The sequence below is a fragment of the Typopeltis vanoorti genome, chromosome 16 (assembly GCF_054136105.1).
Source record: "Typopeltis vanoorti isolate ZY-2024b chromosome 16, IOZ_Tvanoo_1.0, whole genome shotgun sequence".
NCBI classification, from domain to species: domain Eukaryota; kingdom Metazoa; phylum Arthropoda; class Arachnida; order Uropygi; family Thelyphonidae; genus Typopeltis; species Typopeltis vanoorti.
The window spans coordinates 35,128,719-35,148,510 of record NC_143564.1 but is presented as its reverse complement, the minus strand read 5'-3'; the positions used below and the strand labels follow the sequence as shown (position 1 = coordinate 35,148,510).

At 37.9% G+C, this 19,792-nt stretch overlaps 1 protein-coding gene across 1 annotated transcript in view; it reads right to left on the bottom strand.

Annotated features, from left to right (window-relative positions):
• Positions 1-19,792, bottom strand: part of RhoGAP102A (Rho GTPase activating protein at 102A) — a 382,252-nt gene that overhangs the window by 254,116 nt on the left and 108,344 nt on the right. The window contains exon 4 of the mRNA XM_090406360.1: positions 2,333-2,431. Coding sequence (XP_090262486.1) covers positions 2,333-2,431 — 99 coding nt within the window. The remainder of the gene's footprint in view (positions 1-2,332; positions 2,432-19,792) is intronic.

Sequence of the window (19,792 nt, the reverse complement as noted above, 5' to 3'; positions counted from 1 at the left end):
TCTTGAACTCTGGTGATGTTGAGTTGGGGTGCATTTTCAGATTTGTTCCAGTAGCTGACTTTTTGCTGTTTGCCATGGTTCCTTGGCGAAAACAAAGGGAGCCTTGTTTAACTGGGCGACACCCCAGCTGGCATGAAATTCTGTCAAGTTGTACCATCATTTTGTGTTTTCATTTTAAGCCAATAAGAATACAATTTGGTCAGCTAAATCCCAAGTTGCCAGCCCATCCTTGTTCATTCAGTATCCAAGTAGATACCTACCAGGGTGCACCATGAGAAGGTGAGGATTGGACATTAGGTCAGAAGCCCTGGTCAGTTCTCCACATTCCTTTAAAGGATATGTGGAGGTCTCCTCTCAGTTATACAGCTTTGACACTCAAACTCCCCACAATCAATTTACAAATTAAAACAGTCAATTACAACAATCAGTTTATGAATTAAAAACAGTTTCCAAGTGTAAGAAACTAATATTAAAAAAAATAAATAATATTAAAATTATTTGATATTTACAGAGGATTAGAATCTCCCAAACTTTGTGAGGGCAGGGAAAGAGAATCATTCTCACTGTGTGTGAATCAACCGTGACACACACACACACACACACACACACACACACATTCTCGCTGTCGAGTCTTTTTGCAATTTTACTTGTGTCTTGTTTAATTGTGAATTTACTGAAGATGCCTTTGATACTTAGGTGAAAATTTTATGCAATTAATTAATTAATTGTATTAATTTGTATTGAAAAGTTTTCTGTAATCTTTCGTGTTACATATAAGAGCAATTGGAGTAACAGCATTTTGTCTATTTTATTGGAGTTATAGCCACTGGCTAAAATAAATGTTGCAAAGATGACTGAATTCTGTGGCAAAAGCCATGTCATTAGAACAAATAGCCCTGGTCTGGTATTTTGAAGATGATGGTCTGTTGGAATGAATGATGGTGTAAATGCATATTTAAGCACCTTCCAGTGTTTCTGTGTAGGATTCTTATAAACAAAAGGATAATGAACCATTTGGTAGATAGTGTGTCCAGAAAGGGAAAACAACTGTTTATTTTTTGAAATGTACTTCTGGATTTTAGCTCTTTAAATGTACTAAAAATATTAACATTAGACTACTGTGCTTAAGGGTCAAAGCTGTATAACTGAGAGGAGATCTCCACATAACCTTTAAAGGAATGTGGAGAAACAATCAGAGCTTCTGACCTAATGTCCAATTCTCACCTTCTCATGGTGTGCCCTATTAGTTATCTAGCTGGATACTGAATGAATGGGATGAGTTGGGAATTTGGAATTTAGCCGACCAAATTGTATTCTTATTGGCTTAAAACACAATATAAAATGATGGCACAACATGACAGAATTTCATGCCGGCTGGAATGGTGCCTGGTTAAACAAGGCCCGCATTGTTTTCGCCAGGGAACCAGGGCAAACAGCGAAAAGTCAGGTACTGGAACAAATCCTAAAATACATCCCAACTCAATATCACCAAGATTGGTACTATCAACATAAGAAGTCTGAATGGCAAAGAAATGGAGCTTTTAATTTCATTAAATCTTTTAATGTACCTGATGTGTCTAGGCCATGAGACCAAATAGCAAACACATCATCTACATAGCACAGCTGGATTGTTGGTTGGTGTAGGGTGCTGGATTTCTAGATATTCAATGCAAAAATTAGCTGGGAGGGGGAAGAACCTATTGCTGTCTCATATAACGTCTGTATCTTTTTCTTTTCCATGAAAAATAACCTGGGTATGGTGAATTTGAATAATCCAAAAATGTCAGCAAATAAATGAATCAATAAGACTTAGGGGTATCTGTCAGTGGTATGCTGATAAATAAAGAAGTAATATTAAAGATAATAAGGTGTCTTATTATGAATGTTTTAAGGTTAAAATTTTTTATTAAAATTTTGAAGTGAATACAATGCTTAATGGAAAAGGGGGAAAGCGACTGACTGTTTGGAAGGTTTTTAGGTGGGTTTGTGGATACTATCAACTATAGGATGAAGGATGTATCAGGTCTGCGAATTTTTGGAGCCTCAATATATCCTGGGTAGTTGATTAACAAGATAAAATTTAAAACTTTTTTTCTAATAATGTTTACATTTTTCTTTTGAGATTTAGTGGAATCTTGATCTATAACCTGGGACTTTGAACAGAATCATGGAGTTGTATATAGTTGTATGATTAACATAGTTGTATGATTCTATCTCAGAATATTTCTGAATTATAGCACTAATCCATCACACAACATGGCATTTGGTTCCACTGTGGCAGGACCTTAACTTTTGGATCACACCTTGCATTTTAGAAAGTAAAATAACTGACCTTTTTCCTTGTCTTTTGCTTCAAATAGACTAGTGGTAGCTGCTTTCTTTTTCAATATCAGAGCTCGTCTCTTAGTTTTGTGAAATGCAACTGGCTCACCTGCAAAAAAGAAATATAGGTCAGAATCTTAATAAAAACTGCTAGAGGAATACACCATTTGCAGAGCAGGTTTTAGAATTTTTCAAATTCAACTTTGTGTTGCCACAACAAACAAATTATGAATAGCACACAGGACTCAATGTGTATTTTGATAAATTTGAGATACTAGCTTTATATTTTTTTTGTTATATAAAAGACAATGACATATGATATCAAAAAAAAAAAAAAATGCATGATATAAATATATATTTTTAAATAAATAAAACAATATATAAAAATTAAAGGAAAAAAAGAATGTGTCTTACATAAAGTTTATGTAATTAGAATTTTAACCATAATAGGATTAAGAGAATTATTCCAGAATAATTATCCCCTAGTGTATTACTGAATATACTAAGAACTGTATGTATTGTTGAATAGCTAATATTATTGTAACTAATTATTTTATGGTTTACTGTGAATTTTCAATGAGATATTAAGATGAGAACTGAGTGATCAGTTAATTACTTAGCAAGTGACATGATAGAAATACTACTGTTAACTATTATCATTCCTGATAAATTTTGAACAATAGTTATTATAATATTTAAGGAATATAGTGAGATAATACATTGATATTGATAACATATGAATATGTAATTAGTACAAATGAACATGCTAATATTTTTGTTTTATGTGCAATATATATATGCAACTACATACATACATATAAAGTGAGAAGGAATGCAAGGAAGATGGTATGAGGAAGTGCAAGCCACAGGAATATGATTTATTTATGCACTTTGGTTGCTGCCACAGTGGTGTGAACCAGTACATGATTGAACTATTGGTATTTGAGAAAGATTTTTTAGTTGTTTACAAAGTAAGTTATACTTGACAAGAAATTAGATTATCATTTAATCCTTCACCCAAGTATACAAAGTCTGTGCATGAAGTAACTTGGTGACTAGGCTACTTGTACATAGAGGCCATTCACTCCACATCAATTGCCTTAGTATTCCATAATGCAAATCATACTTTGCGTGCGTGCATGCGTGTGTGTGTCACCACTCCATGGATTCCTGAATAATAATACAAAGGAAAGTTTGCACACTGCATGTGTGTAGTCAACAGGATGATGTAATAGTTTCAACCTTCACGTCAGTTGTAAGCCATAGTGAGTAATAGAAATGTCATGCACTCATTTTATTCTTCTAGTGTTCCACAAAATAAGACTTAAAAAATGAAAGAAACTGTATGAAAGCTATCATTGAGCAATGATCAGCTTGATGTATCATAACTGAAACCTTACAAAAAAAAAAAATTTGGATAAGATCCAAAAGCACAGATGATGACCAAAATGGCAGAATGATGAGGAGGAGGAGATAGTTGAAATAAATGAACAATTCATAAAGTTATTTCATCCCCATGAGTTTGACATCATTCAGAGGAATGGAGGAGGAGAGACTAATGGTGAGCAAGTATGTATATGAATATTTGAATAACCTTGATGTTGATAAGGCCTTAGATCTGAGGCAGGTGATTATAATAATCTTAGAAATCATCTTGGGGCAGTACCATGGATGGAAGAATTAGAGGGATGTGATATCACCACTGCATGGGAAGTAGTGAAGAAATATTTAATAGTTGTAATGGCAAGGTGCATATCTCGAGTGAAAAAAGAGAATACAGTTTGGTGTAAAGTGGATGACTAACAATATTAAACAGGAACAGTACATGAAAAGAGGTTATGGAAAAAATATAAGGAGAGGGATGGAGCGCATCAGCATGAGGAATATAAGGCTCGTGGAAGGAAAGTGACTAGCATGGTAAGGAAGGCAAAAAAACATAAATATGAGAAGAGATTAGTCCTGATCTTCAAGAAAAATTCTTTTATTCTTCAAGAGGCATTCTTTCATTATATGGCCAATAGTAGTAGTAGTACTAGGAGAAATTATTGTGGTAGTTCAACACTGTTAGAAGCAATACTAGGCCCTGTATATCAATGACATTGTCCATGGACTGTAGAGGATATTCAGTTTTGAAGGGTTAATAATAGATGCAGAAGATATAATGGAGTTGTTTAATGTTCACTTTATTGGGTATTTCATCCTAGAAAAGTAGGTTTTATTACTAGAGTGGAAGGTTTGTTGAAGTGCATGAGGAGAGTGCATTTCAAATGCTAAATATTTTGGGTATCAATAAGGAAATGGGACTGGAGGAGATTTCATTATGTGTTTTAAGAGAATGTGCTAAGGAACTGAGAGCTCCACTGACTTGGCTTTTCAAATAGAGTCTGACTACAGAAAAGGTGTCCAAGGAGTGAAAGAAGGGTAGGATAGTGGCAATGCATAAAGATAGTGGTAGAATGGAAGTGTAAAACTACAAACCAGTTTTGTATTTCTTTTGTAGTAGTTAGGATTTTGGAGAAATTAGTGAGAGATCATATAAAGCATTGGGAAGAGAAGTGTAATGTTATCTGTGAGGATCAGCATAGATTTATTAAGGGACACTCTTGTTTTAGTAATCTGATCACTTTCTTTCGAGAGAAAGAAAGAAAATAAATTTCTTTCTTTCTCTTGATGAAAGAAAGAAATTTCTTTCTTTCATCGAGAGAAAGGTATACTGTTTTTTTAATTAATTAATTTTTTTTAACCAACACATTTGACAGTGTATGTGCTGTAACTTAAATGTGAGCTTATCACTGTAAGATTCATGAATTGGATTGTAGTCTGATCCATAGACACCCACAGATTGCAATCCATGAACATCTGAAAATTCTGAATGGGGAAGCAGTATCAAGGAAGCAGAAGGTCACAAATGGAGTTTCACAGGGCTCAATACTAGGCCCTGTATTCTTAACCTGTATATCAATGATATTGTCTATGGACTGTAGAGGATATTCAGTTTTGAAGGGTTACTAATAGTGCACATATGGATAGCCCTTCAAAAGGATTTGAATAGACTGGACAGATGGGAAAATGAATGTGGATTCAGTTTAATGCAACTAAATGTAAGGTCTTGAAGTTTGTGAGCCATTGATGGGAGACTGCATTAATCGTTCATCGTAGAATTATAACACAGACAACTATCATAGACTTAGAAACCTGCTTGCAGCAGTACAATGGATGAAAGAATGTGAAGGAAGAGAAGTCATTAGAACAAGGAAGATACTTAAGAAAAAATTGTTGACAGCAATGACAGATTGCATACCTCGAGTGAAGAAAGCAATTTGGAGTCAAATGGATGACAAAAGAAAAAAAAGAAAGGGGGAATTGCAGAAGAAAAAGAGATCATGAAAGGCATATAAAGAGAGGGGTAGAGAATATTTGCATGAGAAATATAAGGCTTAGACTAGGAAAGCAACTAATTTAAGGAGAGAGAAATTAGAATATGAGAGGAGACTGGCACTGCAATTTAGAAGAATCTCAAGGAGTTTTTTTTTGCTATGTGGCGAGTAGGAGGAAAAATGATAGTGGATGGATTCTCTTGCTGGGTGGAAATAGGAATCAGGTGACCAAAGCAGATGACATAGTTGAGCCATTTAATGATCACTTTATTAGAATGTTCCATCCTGGTGCAACAGGCTTTATTCCTAGAAGGATAATGACTGATGAAGTGTTAGAAGCAAATGAAGAGGATGTATTCCAAATATTGAGCATGTACAATAAGATAGGGGGATGGAATTCATTAGGTGTTTTAAGAAAATGTGCTATGGAATTCACTGTGCCATTAATTTAGTCTGTTTAATAAAGTCTTGCAATGAGACAGGTTCCTGGAGAGTGGAAGGAGGTTAAGATAGTACCATTACATAAGGGTGGTGGTAGAATGAAGATATCAAACTGTAGGCCTGTTTATATTTCTTCTATAGCTATTAATATTTTGGAGAAATTGGTAAGAACTCATATACAGAATTGGTCAAATGAGGGTAATATTATTTATGCAGGTCATCATGTATTTGTTAAAGGATGCTCTTATTTTAGTAATATGGTTACCTTTTACAACAGAGTAACAAGAGTAGTGGATGAGGGTAAGGTATACATTGTCGTTTTTTGGATATCTGCAAGACATCTGACAGAGTGCCACATGACAATCTGATTTTTAAGTTGCATCATAAGGGTTTGGATATCAGGTTAGTGGATTGGATTGGTGATTGGCTATCTGATAGATATCCGAGAGTTGTATATGGGGGGGAGGCAGTATCAGGGAGTAGGGAAGTTACAAGTGGAGTTCAACAGGGTTCAGTCCTGGGATCATTACTGTAAAATCTTTATGATATTGTCACAGGACTACAGGGAGATGTTCAGTTGTTTGCATAATATGTGAAGCTTGGGATGGTTATTAGTAACAGTCAGCACTACCATTTAGGCAAACTAGGCAACCGCCTAGGGTGCAAAACTTCAAGCTATGCTTTATTCATACTTTACTAAAATATCAAAATTAAATAGTGATATATGATTTAGGTATCTATTCTTTTTCCTTATCCCTCACACACATCACACTATTTTACTATTTAACTCTTGGTTCTTTTTTGTTCCTTACCTAAATGATTTGAACTTACCGCTATTTAAAATTCAGTTAAGATAAATATTTTAAAACGTTAACATTTTAAAATATTCAATTTCGGTATTTTATAACTTTTTTTTTTGTAAATGAATTATAACGGAGAATTTTCAAATTAATTAAAAAAGAAAATAAAAAAGCTCTATTAATTTAACCTGAAAGACAATTTTATTTTGTTTAATGTCAATTAGAAACATTTTAGTTTATGAAATAAGGGGCGCACTTGTGAACTTTGCCTAGGGCGCAAAATAACCTGGCACCGACAGTGGTAATAGTGCTGATGTTTTGACTCTTCGACAGGATTTGAATACACTGGAAAGATGAGAAAATTAATAGGAATGTCAGGTTTTAAAATTTGGGATCCACAGATGGGATGCTTCATACTTACTTGGTGGAATTATACTGGAAGAAGTAGAGGAAGCAAGGGATTTTGGGGTGATTATGGATGGAGATTTGAAATTCTGAGGACACACTGCAAAGGTTATGAAAACAACTCAGAGAATTATAGCAGTGTTGAGGACAACATTGACCATGAGAGATAAAAAGTGCTGGGTCCCATTGTATAAAGCTTTGATCAGACCAGATCTGGATTTCTGTACACAGATCTCATGCCCAAGATTTGAAGGGAATGAAGTAACCTTGGAGAATGTACAGAGACAGATAACAAAAATGATATCAGGACTGTACAACATTGATTATGAGGATAGACTGAGGGCATGCAGACTTCAACATGTGGTGGATAAATTGTTGAAGGATTACAATCGTATTAACACTGAGGAGATTTTTCATATGATAGAATGAGGGAAAGGAGCAAGTACAAGGGATCATCCCTGGAAGTTGTAAAAGGAGGTCATGAGTAAAATGGTAAGAAGAAGTAAATTTTTTTCATGGAGAATAATAGAACATGGAATGCATTGCCTGAGAGGGTAGCAAGCATGCATACAGTGGATGATTTTAAGGAGTGATATGATAGACTTTGTGTTGACTAGTGTTCACCTCCCACAATGAGTCTTGTGACTTCATGGAAAATAATAAGGTTAGGCTGTTTTTTTAAATCTGCTACTGATTCTAAAAAGAGCCTTTCAAGTTTGTATTTACTGCGATGGAGCATAACAGTTTTATTCTATCTGATTCTGTGCAAAATATCCAAGCAATAGCCTGATAGACCTGACTGACCATAATTGTGATGGTGGATGGATGGATTTTAGATAATAGCAGATCTCCTGGTCTGACCATAATATGGTAAGTTGCAAAAACAACAAATTTTGTAAATATCTGAAATAGAATGGGGAGGAAGTAGATCTTTAGGAGAGTGGAGAAGGGAAGCCAACTTCAAATGAGGTTTAAAAGCAGTTCAGAGATTATATTTCTTTAAAGTTCTGGCTATTTATTCTGAAGTGCCCCAGATCTATGGAATAGTAATGGGATTACTGTAGTCTTTATGTTGAGAGAGGTATGGGGAGGAAGTAGGGACAGATAATTTGTAGATCTTTTTGGCATTGGAACCATTGGGAAGGTTTGACGAGTTCTGATGTAAGAGAAGCTTGGGTGGAACAGAGGTTGAAGGTTCTGTTGACAAGGGTTTTGACAACAAGATATATTTGAAAAGGGGATGATGGGAAAGTTTATGTATGTATGTATCTGTCTATGTGGGTGGATTTCCTATAAACTGTAAAAGAAAAGTGCAATTGGGAAGACGTGATTAGAGTATATAAAAAAAAAGCTAAGACGTTATTTTCTTTTTCAATAGTGAACTGGATTCCAAGTTGCTGACTGTTGAGGTGGAGGAGGAAAGAGTAATATATCTAAGCCATGTTGCCAAATAGAAAACACCTCAATATATCTTAACCAAATAGAAGGTTTGAGACTGGCAATATCAAATCTTCTACAAACAGATAGAAGATACTTCCATGCTCTCCACATTTCCCTGCCTCTGGCCAATTTCTATATGGAGCATTTTGAAAAACATGCTCCATATAGATACTGCCAGTCTCAAACCTATTTGGTTAAGATATATTGATGATGTGCTCTCCATTTGGGAACTTAGCTCAGACACATTAATTCTTTCCTTCTCCACCTCAACAGTCAGAATCCTAAAATCCTGGATGACTAGAAACAATAATCCATACAATGCAAAAAATCTTTATCTCAGTCAAAAAATAAAAAAATAAAAAATAAAATATATGGTCTCAAAACAGAACAGTGTGGATCTAGACTGGAAAGTCGAAAAATATTTCATTGGAAGGCAATGGCAAACCACCTTTGTACCTTGCCAAGAACATTCTATGAACATGCCAAAAGTGAGAAAGTACGATATGGTGCTGGATGGTAAGACTCCCGGGCCTGAAGGCATCCAACATGCAAATGGAGAAGAACAGAGGGCTTCCACAAATAGAACTAGTTTTTATGATGTGTCCAGGTCAAACCCAGAGGAAAGCTTGGTCACGGATGTTGCTGGTTGGAAAAGAGAGAGGCTCCCTGTTTCACAAGAAACCACAACATTGGAACTTGGAATGTTAGAAGTATGAACCAAGGTAAGCTGGAAATAATAAAGATGGAAATGGAGTGCAAGAAGCTGAATATACTGGAAATAAGTGAACTTAGATGGACAGGAATGGGTCATTTTCAGTCAGGGGACTATATGGTGAATTATTACTGAGGACATGAGGCAAGGTGTAAAAATGGAGTATCCTTCTTACTCAGGAAAAAGATGTCTAGGTATGTATTAAGTTGTAATCCAGTGAGTGACAGAATCATTTCTCTCAGAGTCAGGGGACATCCAATGAATATGACCATCATACAGGTTTATGCACCCACTACAGAGGCACCAGAAGAAGACATAGAATTTTATGGCAAATTACAAGAAGTGATAGATGCAACACCAAAGCAAGATTTATGAGTACTTATCAGAGATTGGAATGCAAAAGTGGGAGAAACCGAGAAACAAGGAATAACAGGTCATTTTGGTTTAGGTATTCGTAACACTGCAGGGAAGAGACTAGTTGAGTTTCATGCAGAGAATTCTTTGTTTGTTGCTAACACCTGCTTTAAACAACACAAACAGAGATTGTACATATGGATATCACCATATGTGATATCCATATGTACAATATGGACAATACAGAAATCAAATTGACTATATACTTGGACAAAGACAATGGAGATGTGCAACAATTCAGTGTGGCAAGACTTTTCCAGGTGCAGACTGTGGAACAGATCATGAATTATTAGTGGCTGAGATACATGTGAAATTACAGAAACTGGAAACATCACAAATGTCGATCAGATATGATCTTGGAAACATACCAGCTGAATACAATATTAGTATACAGAACAGATTCAACACACTCAATTTGTGTGAAAGAGAACCAGATGAACTATGGGAAGAGATTAAAGATATAATTAAAACAGAAGCAAAAAAGAATATTCAAACAGTTTGTACAAAGAAGAAGTTTAAATGGCTGTAGAAGATCCCATCAAAACTGCTCAGGAAATGAGGAAAATGAAGGCCACAGGAAATTTGCAGGAAGTGAGGCATTTGAATGCAGTTTCAACGACAAGCCAGAAGAGACAAGGAAAAATACTTTAACCAGAAATGCCAACAAATAGAAAACCAAAACAGGAAAGGAAAAACAAGAGATCTTTTCAAAAAGATCAGGGAAATGACAGGAAAGTTTAATGCCGAGGTGACAATTTTGAAAAGTAAACACAAAGGATATCTTACAGAAGCTGCAGACATCAAAGAAAGATGGAAAGAGTATACAGAAGCCCTTTACAGAAAGGACTCCAAAATTACTGAGAAATTTGAAGAGCAGGATTATATACAGGAGCCAGTACTACTGGAGAGTGAAGTAAGGTGGGCACTGCAACACCTATCCAATAAGAAAGCACCAGGAGGGGATGGAATACCTATTGAGCTGCACAAAACCCTGGGAGAAGAGGCAGTTAAAATTTTAACAGCTCTATGTCAGCGAATTTGGATCACAACTACATGGCCTAGGGAAAGGAAAAAATCAGTTTACATACCTTTATTGAAGAAAGGCGATACAAGAGAGTGCGAAAATTACAGAACTATAGCACTGATTTCTCATGCAAATAAAGTCTTACTTAAGATCATTCAGAAAAGACTGGAACCATTCATGAAGAGATAAATGCCAGATGAACAGGCAGGATTTCAAAAAGGCAGAAGAAGAAGAGATCAAATCGGCAATGTGAGATGGATAATAGAAAGAGCTCAGGAATATCACAAGAATGTCTACCTTTGTTTCCTTGACTATAGTAAGGCTTTTGACTCTGTAGATCATGTGAAACTGTGGAATATGTTAAGAACAATGGCAGTACCAGAGCATCTCATTATCCTTCTGAAGAATCTTTATTATAAACAAGAAGCTACTGTCCGAACAGATCTGGAGAAACTGAATATTTCACAATAGGTAAAGGGATGCACCAAGGATGTATTTTATCTCCATACGTGTTTAACTTGTACAGCGAATACATTTTAAGAATGACAGGGCTGGAGGAGTCTTCAGTTAAAATTAAAATTGGTGGAAGAAATATTAATAATTTGAGGTATCCAGATGATACCACCTTGATAGCAGAATGCAAAGAAGATTTGGAGGAACTTATTATGAAAGTTAAAGAAGAAAGTGCTAAACATGGCCTTAAACTTAACTTCAAAAAGACAAAAGTTATGACAACATGTGAACTTAATGATTTTGAAGTAGATGGGGAGAAAATGGAAGTAGTTAACAATTTTGCGCTCCTAGGATCCCGAATTGATAAAGATGGGTATTGTACTGAAGAAGTTAGAAGAAGATTATTATTCAGAAAGAAAGCAATGCCAAATTTAAGCAAGGTCTTTAAAGATAAAGATATTAGCCTCACAACAAAAATCAGAATCATGAAAGTTGGACTCTAAGAAAGAGTGAAAGAAGGAATATAGATGCATTTGAATTATGGGTTTGGAGATGTTTACTAAGAATACCATGGACTGCAAAGCAAACCAATAAATCAGTGATAGACAGAACAAAGCCAGATTGCTCCCTCGAAGCTATGATCATCAATCAAAAATTGTCATACTTTGGACATATTATGCGAGCAAATGACAGTCTGGAGAAGATGATGATGCTTGCTAAAGCTGATGGAAGTACGAGAAGAGGAAGACCAAGAATTAGATGGGTGGATGGAGTTAAAGAAGCAACTGGAATGCACCTGGAAATACTGGAAGATATGGCCAGGGACAGATCTGAATGGAGTGTATGTTCATAGAATCACCAGGAGTCTAAAACGACTTGATGGAATAGAACAACAACAATATGGTCTCAACATATTCCTGTATATAGTATAACGAATAACATTTCTGGCTAGATGGGTGAAGCAAAATTGCTTTTCGTATTCCCCTTTGTCTGAAATGAAAAACTTTGAATGGAGTGTTTATGAGCCACATGCTCACCCAGTGAGGGCAGTGAAATTAGCTGTGTTCAGCTGTACTTAAGATATATTTTGGCCTTTTATATTTGTAGCTTTCTGCTTCATTATATTCCGGAGCTTCCTTGATCAACAGGTTTGGGTGGCTGCTAGTCTTGGTAAAGAACTTCACTGCTAGATCTAGAAGGGAAGAGATGCAAGGAATGTTGACTTCTCTATGCATCTGGGTGTTTCTGATAAACCAAGGGGGCATCCAGAATCATTCCCAGGCACTTATTCTGCAATCTCTGTAGTTTTAGAATATTTGTATTTGCGATGTGGCTCCATGCAGGGGACACATAAGTGATGACTGGCCGAATCATCATCTTGTAAATTGTTAATTTTGTTTGTGTATCCAATTTGCTTTGTCTGTTGATTACAGGGTAGAGTTGGGCTATTACCTTGGATGTCTTTGAGGTAATGTGTCTTATATGATTGCTGAATAGAAGTTTTCTATCGAGGATCACTCCGAGATATTTGACTTCACCCTGCCACGGAATCTTAACTCCCAAAAGATGTATGTCCTCCATATTGGGGATTTTCTTCCTTGTAAACAGTATGGCTGAACTCTTCTGTGGGTTAACTTGGATCCTCCAGTCTGCCAGCCATCTCTCTAATATATGTATACTGGTTTGCAATCTTCTAGTTGCCAGTTTTGGGCTCAGAGATCTTGCCATTAATGCAGTGAATGTTGTTCTCGGTTTCAGAGGGATGTCTGCTACATAGATTGAGAACAGGAGAGGGGCCAGAAGAGAGCCCTGGGGTACTCCTGCAAAGACCCTGCGTCTGGACAAAATCGATTCTCCAACCCTGACCTGCATATATCTGTCTTTCAGGTATGAGTGGAGTATTGTTATCAACTTGATTGGAAAGCCGAACTTGATGAGTTTGTAGAGAAGGCCTTGATGCCACACTTTGTCAAACGCCTTCTCTGCATCGATGAAAATAGCAGCAGTACTGATTTTCCAATTGAAACCTTTCGTAATGATTTCTACTAGCCTGTGGATTTGTTGAGCTGTACTATGGACCTTGAGGAAGCCAAACTACTCGTCAGGCAAAACTCCTAACCTATCCGTTTCTGCTTGGAGTCTTGTGAGGATCACTTTCTCTGTTACCTTTCCAAGGCTGGACAACAGGCTGATTGGTCTATAACTCTCAGGAAGGTGAGGATTTTACCTGGCTCTTCAGTGGCATGATGGTGGCTGTTTTCCATGCAGTGGGAAAATGCTGGAATCTGAAAATTACATTGGTAATATTGACGAGATGAACTATGGCCTTTCTTGGGAGTAGTTTTACTATTCGGTTAGTTATGCCATCAGGTCCTGGAGCCTTTTTATTATTTAGGTGTGTGACGATATTTATTACTTCAACCGGAGTAGTCGGAGTGATGTGTTCAGAATTAACAGTGTGCTGCCATAAAGTTGATCTAACATGCCAGGGAATTTTGTACATAAGGTTAATATTAAGGTTTGCATAAGATGGATTGCATTGAGATTCAAGGTTATCTATCAGTGCTTCAGCTTTCTCTTCATCTTTGTGAACTGTCCCTTTCTTTGTTTGTATAGGGGTATGAATTGCTTTTTGGTGCAGATGGCTCTTAGGAATTTCCAGACGGAGTGATCTTCAGTCTTGATGTTAGCCAATTTGGATTCCCATTGGTGGTTTCTGTGTTTATCGAGAGCTTCCCAGACCTGTCTGTTTTGGTTGTTCAATACTGTTTTGTCTTGTGGGGCTCTGGTATTGTGATATCTTTTTCTGGCTCTATTTTTTGCTCTGATTAGCTACATGATTTCTTCTGGGATACGGTTGGTTGGGTGAGTGGAAGACAGTGGATTGTCTGACTGATTCTATTGCTTTCTGAATTGGCATTGTTAAGTTATTTACTGCTGTGTCAATCACTTCCTTTTTATTGATATTGAGCACTGGACCAATATAATCTGGAAGAACCTTGGCTAACCTATCCCAAGGTATGAATGTGTATGGAGAAGAGTTGATCTGATGAACCTAGATTAAGCACTATGGGACTGTGGTCAGAAGATAATTCGTTAACTGTTTCCAATTTATATTGCTATCTTATATTTTTGAAAATGACGACGTCTAGCACATCTGAGCTACCTGATGGGCTGAAGTGAGTGGGCTCGGTGGGACCTGTCACCAGTACAGAGTTCAGCATTGTGTAGTTGAATAGTGTGTAGCCTTTGGAGTTAATTGAAGAGCTGTGCCAAGCTGTGTGTTTTAAATTGAGGTCTCCTGCTATTATTATGGAATCATTTTGTCTAAGTATGGAGTCCAGATCGGTTGTTAAAGAGGAATGCTTGGGGGTATATAAACAGCATAAATCTTGAGACTGCCAGCATTGCTGGTATGTACCTCCACCCCGGTCACCTCGAGGTTTACGATTTGAGGGTTGGCTATTGTATATGTTCAGGTAACTCTTAATATATATGGCAGTGCCTCCCCCTCTCGCACCAGTTCTTCAATTTTTGTACATAGAGTATCCACGGATTTTAGGGTTATTGACTGATCTTAGGTGTGTTTCACCAATCAGGATGATATCAGCACTGAGACAAATCGCAAATTCATGAAGCTCCAAGACCTCGTTTATTAATCCATTCGCATTCCATGCCACCATCATGAGCGACTTGGGTTTAAATTTTTGACTCGTGACAGATGGCTGTTATAATGGTTTGAGTGCCTTGAAGGAATCTCTTTCTGGAAGATGGTGAAGGGCTTGTCTTGCTGAATTCCTGCAGCATGGTGGCAAGCGAGGAGTTAGAACTGATGTTAGGTTGGAACCCTCTGGCTCGAGAGATGTGGGTAACTTAGTGCTTGCAGCGTCAGCATATATTTTGATCATGGTTGTGGTCGTGTTCCTTCCTGTGTGGTTGAAGGTGAGGTGTTTCGAACTGGGGGACGGCCCACTAGGCTGCTTATAGTGTCATTACGAGGAGGAGCAAGATTGGCTTTTGCTGACCCTCAATTTTTTTGGATTGAAAAGGCATCCCTTGTTGTTGGCGGGGTGAGGTTTTCTGAAGTTTGCGCAGCAAGCAGAGTAGTGCGTGGCTTGAAGCAGGTGCTGGTCTAGTGTCCCTCGCCGCACTTCAAGCAGGCTGCCTTACATAATTTTTGGGCGTGCCCGAACCTTTGGCACCTATGACACTGTCCAGCTGATGTCCTCTTTCTAAATGGCTAAGTTGTTATTTTGAGTCTGCATACTACAATTAGATCGTAGATTTGTTTCTGTGTGTTGCTTATTTCCACCAGCACCAAAGGCATTGGTCTTTTATCTGCTCTGAGCATCCTGCTCACTTTTACTGTGGGCAGGCCCTGTCTAGAGAGATCAGTGCTCACATCTTCAGCTATCCCATGTAGAACCACCTTCAGGTTCTTTTTGCTGGGTAAAGTGAAGGTGTGTATGGGACATTGACATTGTCCATAAATCTGGTCATGTCTGTAATCCACGACAGTAGTGGGTTGTATTTTAACTTCCTCATCCGAGTTTTTGGTCCATGAGAATGAGATGTTTTGTTCTCTGAGGGATGACGAGACAGGGATCCATTTTTCTTTATCCCTTAAGATGACTGGTGGTATCTTTTCTTTAGGAACATTGGGTGCTTCCATCCCTGTTGTTTTGGGTTCTTCAACAGGAGATTTTCCTCTTCTTTTTGACTATTTGGAATTCTGTATGTGTTTCCAAGGTCTGATAACTGCTGTCTTGGGATGTAGCATCTTCCATACTTGGGGAGTGTGCAAAATCTGATTGCGTCAGAGTTATGGGATCTTCACTTATGTCATCCATATTGTCCTCTGTGACTACTGGGAGGGGATGTGTCAAAGAGCTTGACTTTTCCCGGCCAATTATCACTCAGCAGCTTTCCTAATCTGAGGAATTCATTCTATACTTCCTCGAATTTGGCCTCATTCAGAAGTTTTGCCATGACAACAATAATTTAGAAATGTGTAAAGACACAGATGGAGAAAGAGTAGAGATTGCTCAGGTGTCCAGAGCAGGTTACAGGTAATCCTGTGGACGTTTGAGGGTCCACTAGCAAATCCCGTAGACACTCTCAGGTGTCTACCAGCAATAAAATACAACTAGCTGTCCTACAGTAGGGAAAAGGAGTGTCACGAATTCACCTGGACACAGACTGAAATCCTACCTCCCTAAATGAAACCATAAATCCACCACTGGTCCTCATTGCAGGTGGGGCCTGCCAGCCATTAGACCTCTTGCATGTTTCGTGCAGAGGGGGAGACAGTAGGAAACAAACTGTATCTGTGCCAGTGCAATGTGCGTTTTGTGAAAAACCTTGTAAACAAACTAATCAGGCTCAGTCTAAAATAATACGTGCGTTCACATCAAAAGCCAAAAGCAGAATCATTCATAGAGTAAATATATTTATTTGCTTTTTTTATAATAAATGTGCATGTGTGTACATATATACGAGGGTGGTCTGAAAAGTTCTCGACCTAATGAAAAAACAAATTTATAATTTCAAAATTAATTTTATTTTTCGACATAATCTCCCTTAAGACTAATACATTTATTCCAGCGATGCTCCAGCATCATTTTCCCGTCCCTGTAGTGGTTCTCGGTAAGATCTGCAAAATACCCTTCTACAGCTGCAATCACCTGTTGATTCAAATGACCAGCAAGGAAGAGTTTTAGTTTCGGAAGAGATAGAAGTAAGAGGGAGCCAAATCTGAGGAATAGGGTGGATGTTCCAACAATTCATAGATCCCTTAATTTTCCCATTGCCAAAACACCTTTGTGGGCAGGTGCATTATCCTGATGAAAGATGATTTTTTTCTTCTGCAAACCGGGTCTTTTCTCACGAATTTTTTCATCTAGTCTGGTTAAAAGATCGGAATAATATTCCCCGGTTATTGTTTTACCATTTTCAAGATAATTAATAAACAAAATGCCTTTAGCATCCCAAAACACCGATGTCATGACCTTTCCTGCTGATGTAACCGACTTTGTCTTCTTTGGCGCTGAACAGCCAGCTTCTGTCCACTCTTTCGACTGTTTGGATTCTGGTGTGTAATAGTGAATCAAATTCTCATCAATAGTAATAAATCGACGCACAAAATCAGTTTTATTCTTTTTAAAACACTCCAAGCAATGTTCAGAGATTTTCGTGTGAGTGCATTTTTGAATGCAAGATGGATGCTGTGAACAAGCATGGCACCCATCTTGTGCAAAGATTTTTCATTTGCAATTCTTTATGCAAAATATATCATCATATATCATACATGTACCATAAGCATTTCAAAAGAACATATATCCTACATGTTCTTTTGAAATGCTCATGGTCTCAACAACTTCATGCACTTTGACTCGCCTGTCATCCAATACCATATCGTCCACTTGATCAATGCTTTCTGGCGTTGTTACACTTTTTGGCATCCTTCATGCGGATCATCTTCAAGGTTGGTAGGTCCACGTTTAAACTCAGCAACCCATTTCTTAATTGTTAAGAATGATAGAGAAGAGTGCCCATAAACTTTTATGAACTTCAAATGAATTTCTTTTGGCATTAAACCTTTTTTTACAAAGAATTTTATAACCACACGATACTCAATTTTATCCATTTGAAGGAACAGTTCAAATATCCATTTGAATCACCCTGTGTATATACACAGGGTGATTCAAACACACACACACACACACACACACACACACACACACACACACACACACACACACACACACACACACACACACACACACACAGAGAGTGGTTCAAAATTCCACGTACAAACTTTGAGGGGAGAACATCAAAATCAACCATATTCACAAAGGAAAGCATGACTGGAAACGCCACTGGAAAGTACTAACAAGGACACAAAGATACAGGAATAATACAAGGCAGTAAGTAGTGTAAAACCTTTATTAGGCATAACTGAACATTTCAATACTAGTTGGATACATAATATGGTTTTACATCAGATGCTCAAAGTTACGACCATTAGCAGTGATGCATGCCTGACACCAACGATGCACTGATTGCCATACAACCTGGAGTTTCCCAGATATTAGCAGCACCGATGGTGATTCTTGCCACGAGGTCCATGTCAGAGGCAACATCTGTTTCGTACACCATGGCTTTAAGGGGTCCCTCACAGAAAGAAATCAATGCTTGATAAATCAGGTGAGCGAGGGGGCCATGCGACGGGTCCACCACACCCAATCCATCGAGCCCCCCAAGGACCTGTCCAAATACTGGTGCACAGAAATGCCAAAATGGGATGGAGCCACATCTGCCGACACACAGTCATTGGAACATTGTTCAGCAAATCCCGGTAGAACTTCTTCCAGAAAGGTCCAATACTTCTGGGAGTACGGTCGAGGTGGTAACAGGTATGGGCCAACTAAACAGTCAGCGACGATACCTGCCCATACGTTAATGGCGAAGTGTTGTTGTATAGTATGTGATTGCACAGCGTGTGGGTTCTCGTGGGCCCACACATGAGCATTGTGATTGAAGACCCCTTCGCAGGTAAATGAAGCTTCATCCGTGAACAAAACACAAGTTGGAAAATCCGGGTCTACAGCACTTTTCTGCAGAAACCACTATGCGAAGTCCACACATCGAGGATAATCTTCAGCCATCAGTAACTGGACCCATTGCAAATGAAATGGATGTAAGGACTCAGAGTGCAAAACGTGCAATACACTGGATCGAGATACTCCTATAGCAGAGGCAACAGCACGTGTGCTTGTCTCTGGATTATTGTCCATCGCATGCAACATCTCCTCTTCCATGGTGGGATTTTGTGTCAATCGTGGCCAACAACTATCATACCTGCGATCCCTGAATGATCCATAGTCACACAAATTCTGATGCAAATGTGCAAACATTTGGTGATGCAGTACACATCTGTTTGGGTAACCTTTCACGATACATTCATATAGTGGCTTGTCCAATACCATCAGCTAACCAATAATGAGGTGCATGTCTGCTATCTCAGTGTTCGTAAAATGATGCATGTTCTCCATATGATGTCGAAAGCTTGAACGAGGAAGTCCCAATTGCTGGAGCACTGGCGAACATCGCCACCTATCACTTTTGGGTGGCATTTCCGGTCATGTTTTCCTATGTGAATATGGTTGATTTTGATGCTCTCTACCTCCCCTCAAAGTTTGTACGTGGAATTTTCAACCACCCTGTATATTTGCTGACTTTTTTTTTATAATTAAGTGAACAGACATGGTTGGATATGAAGCAGTTATAAAAAATAAGTAAGGACAGACATCAGAGAGCAGTATATGGGTTAATTGATTCCAGGAGACAATGGATGACTAGTGGTGTACAGCAAAGCTTAAATATTATTTAAGGGGAAATATTC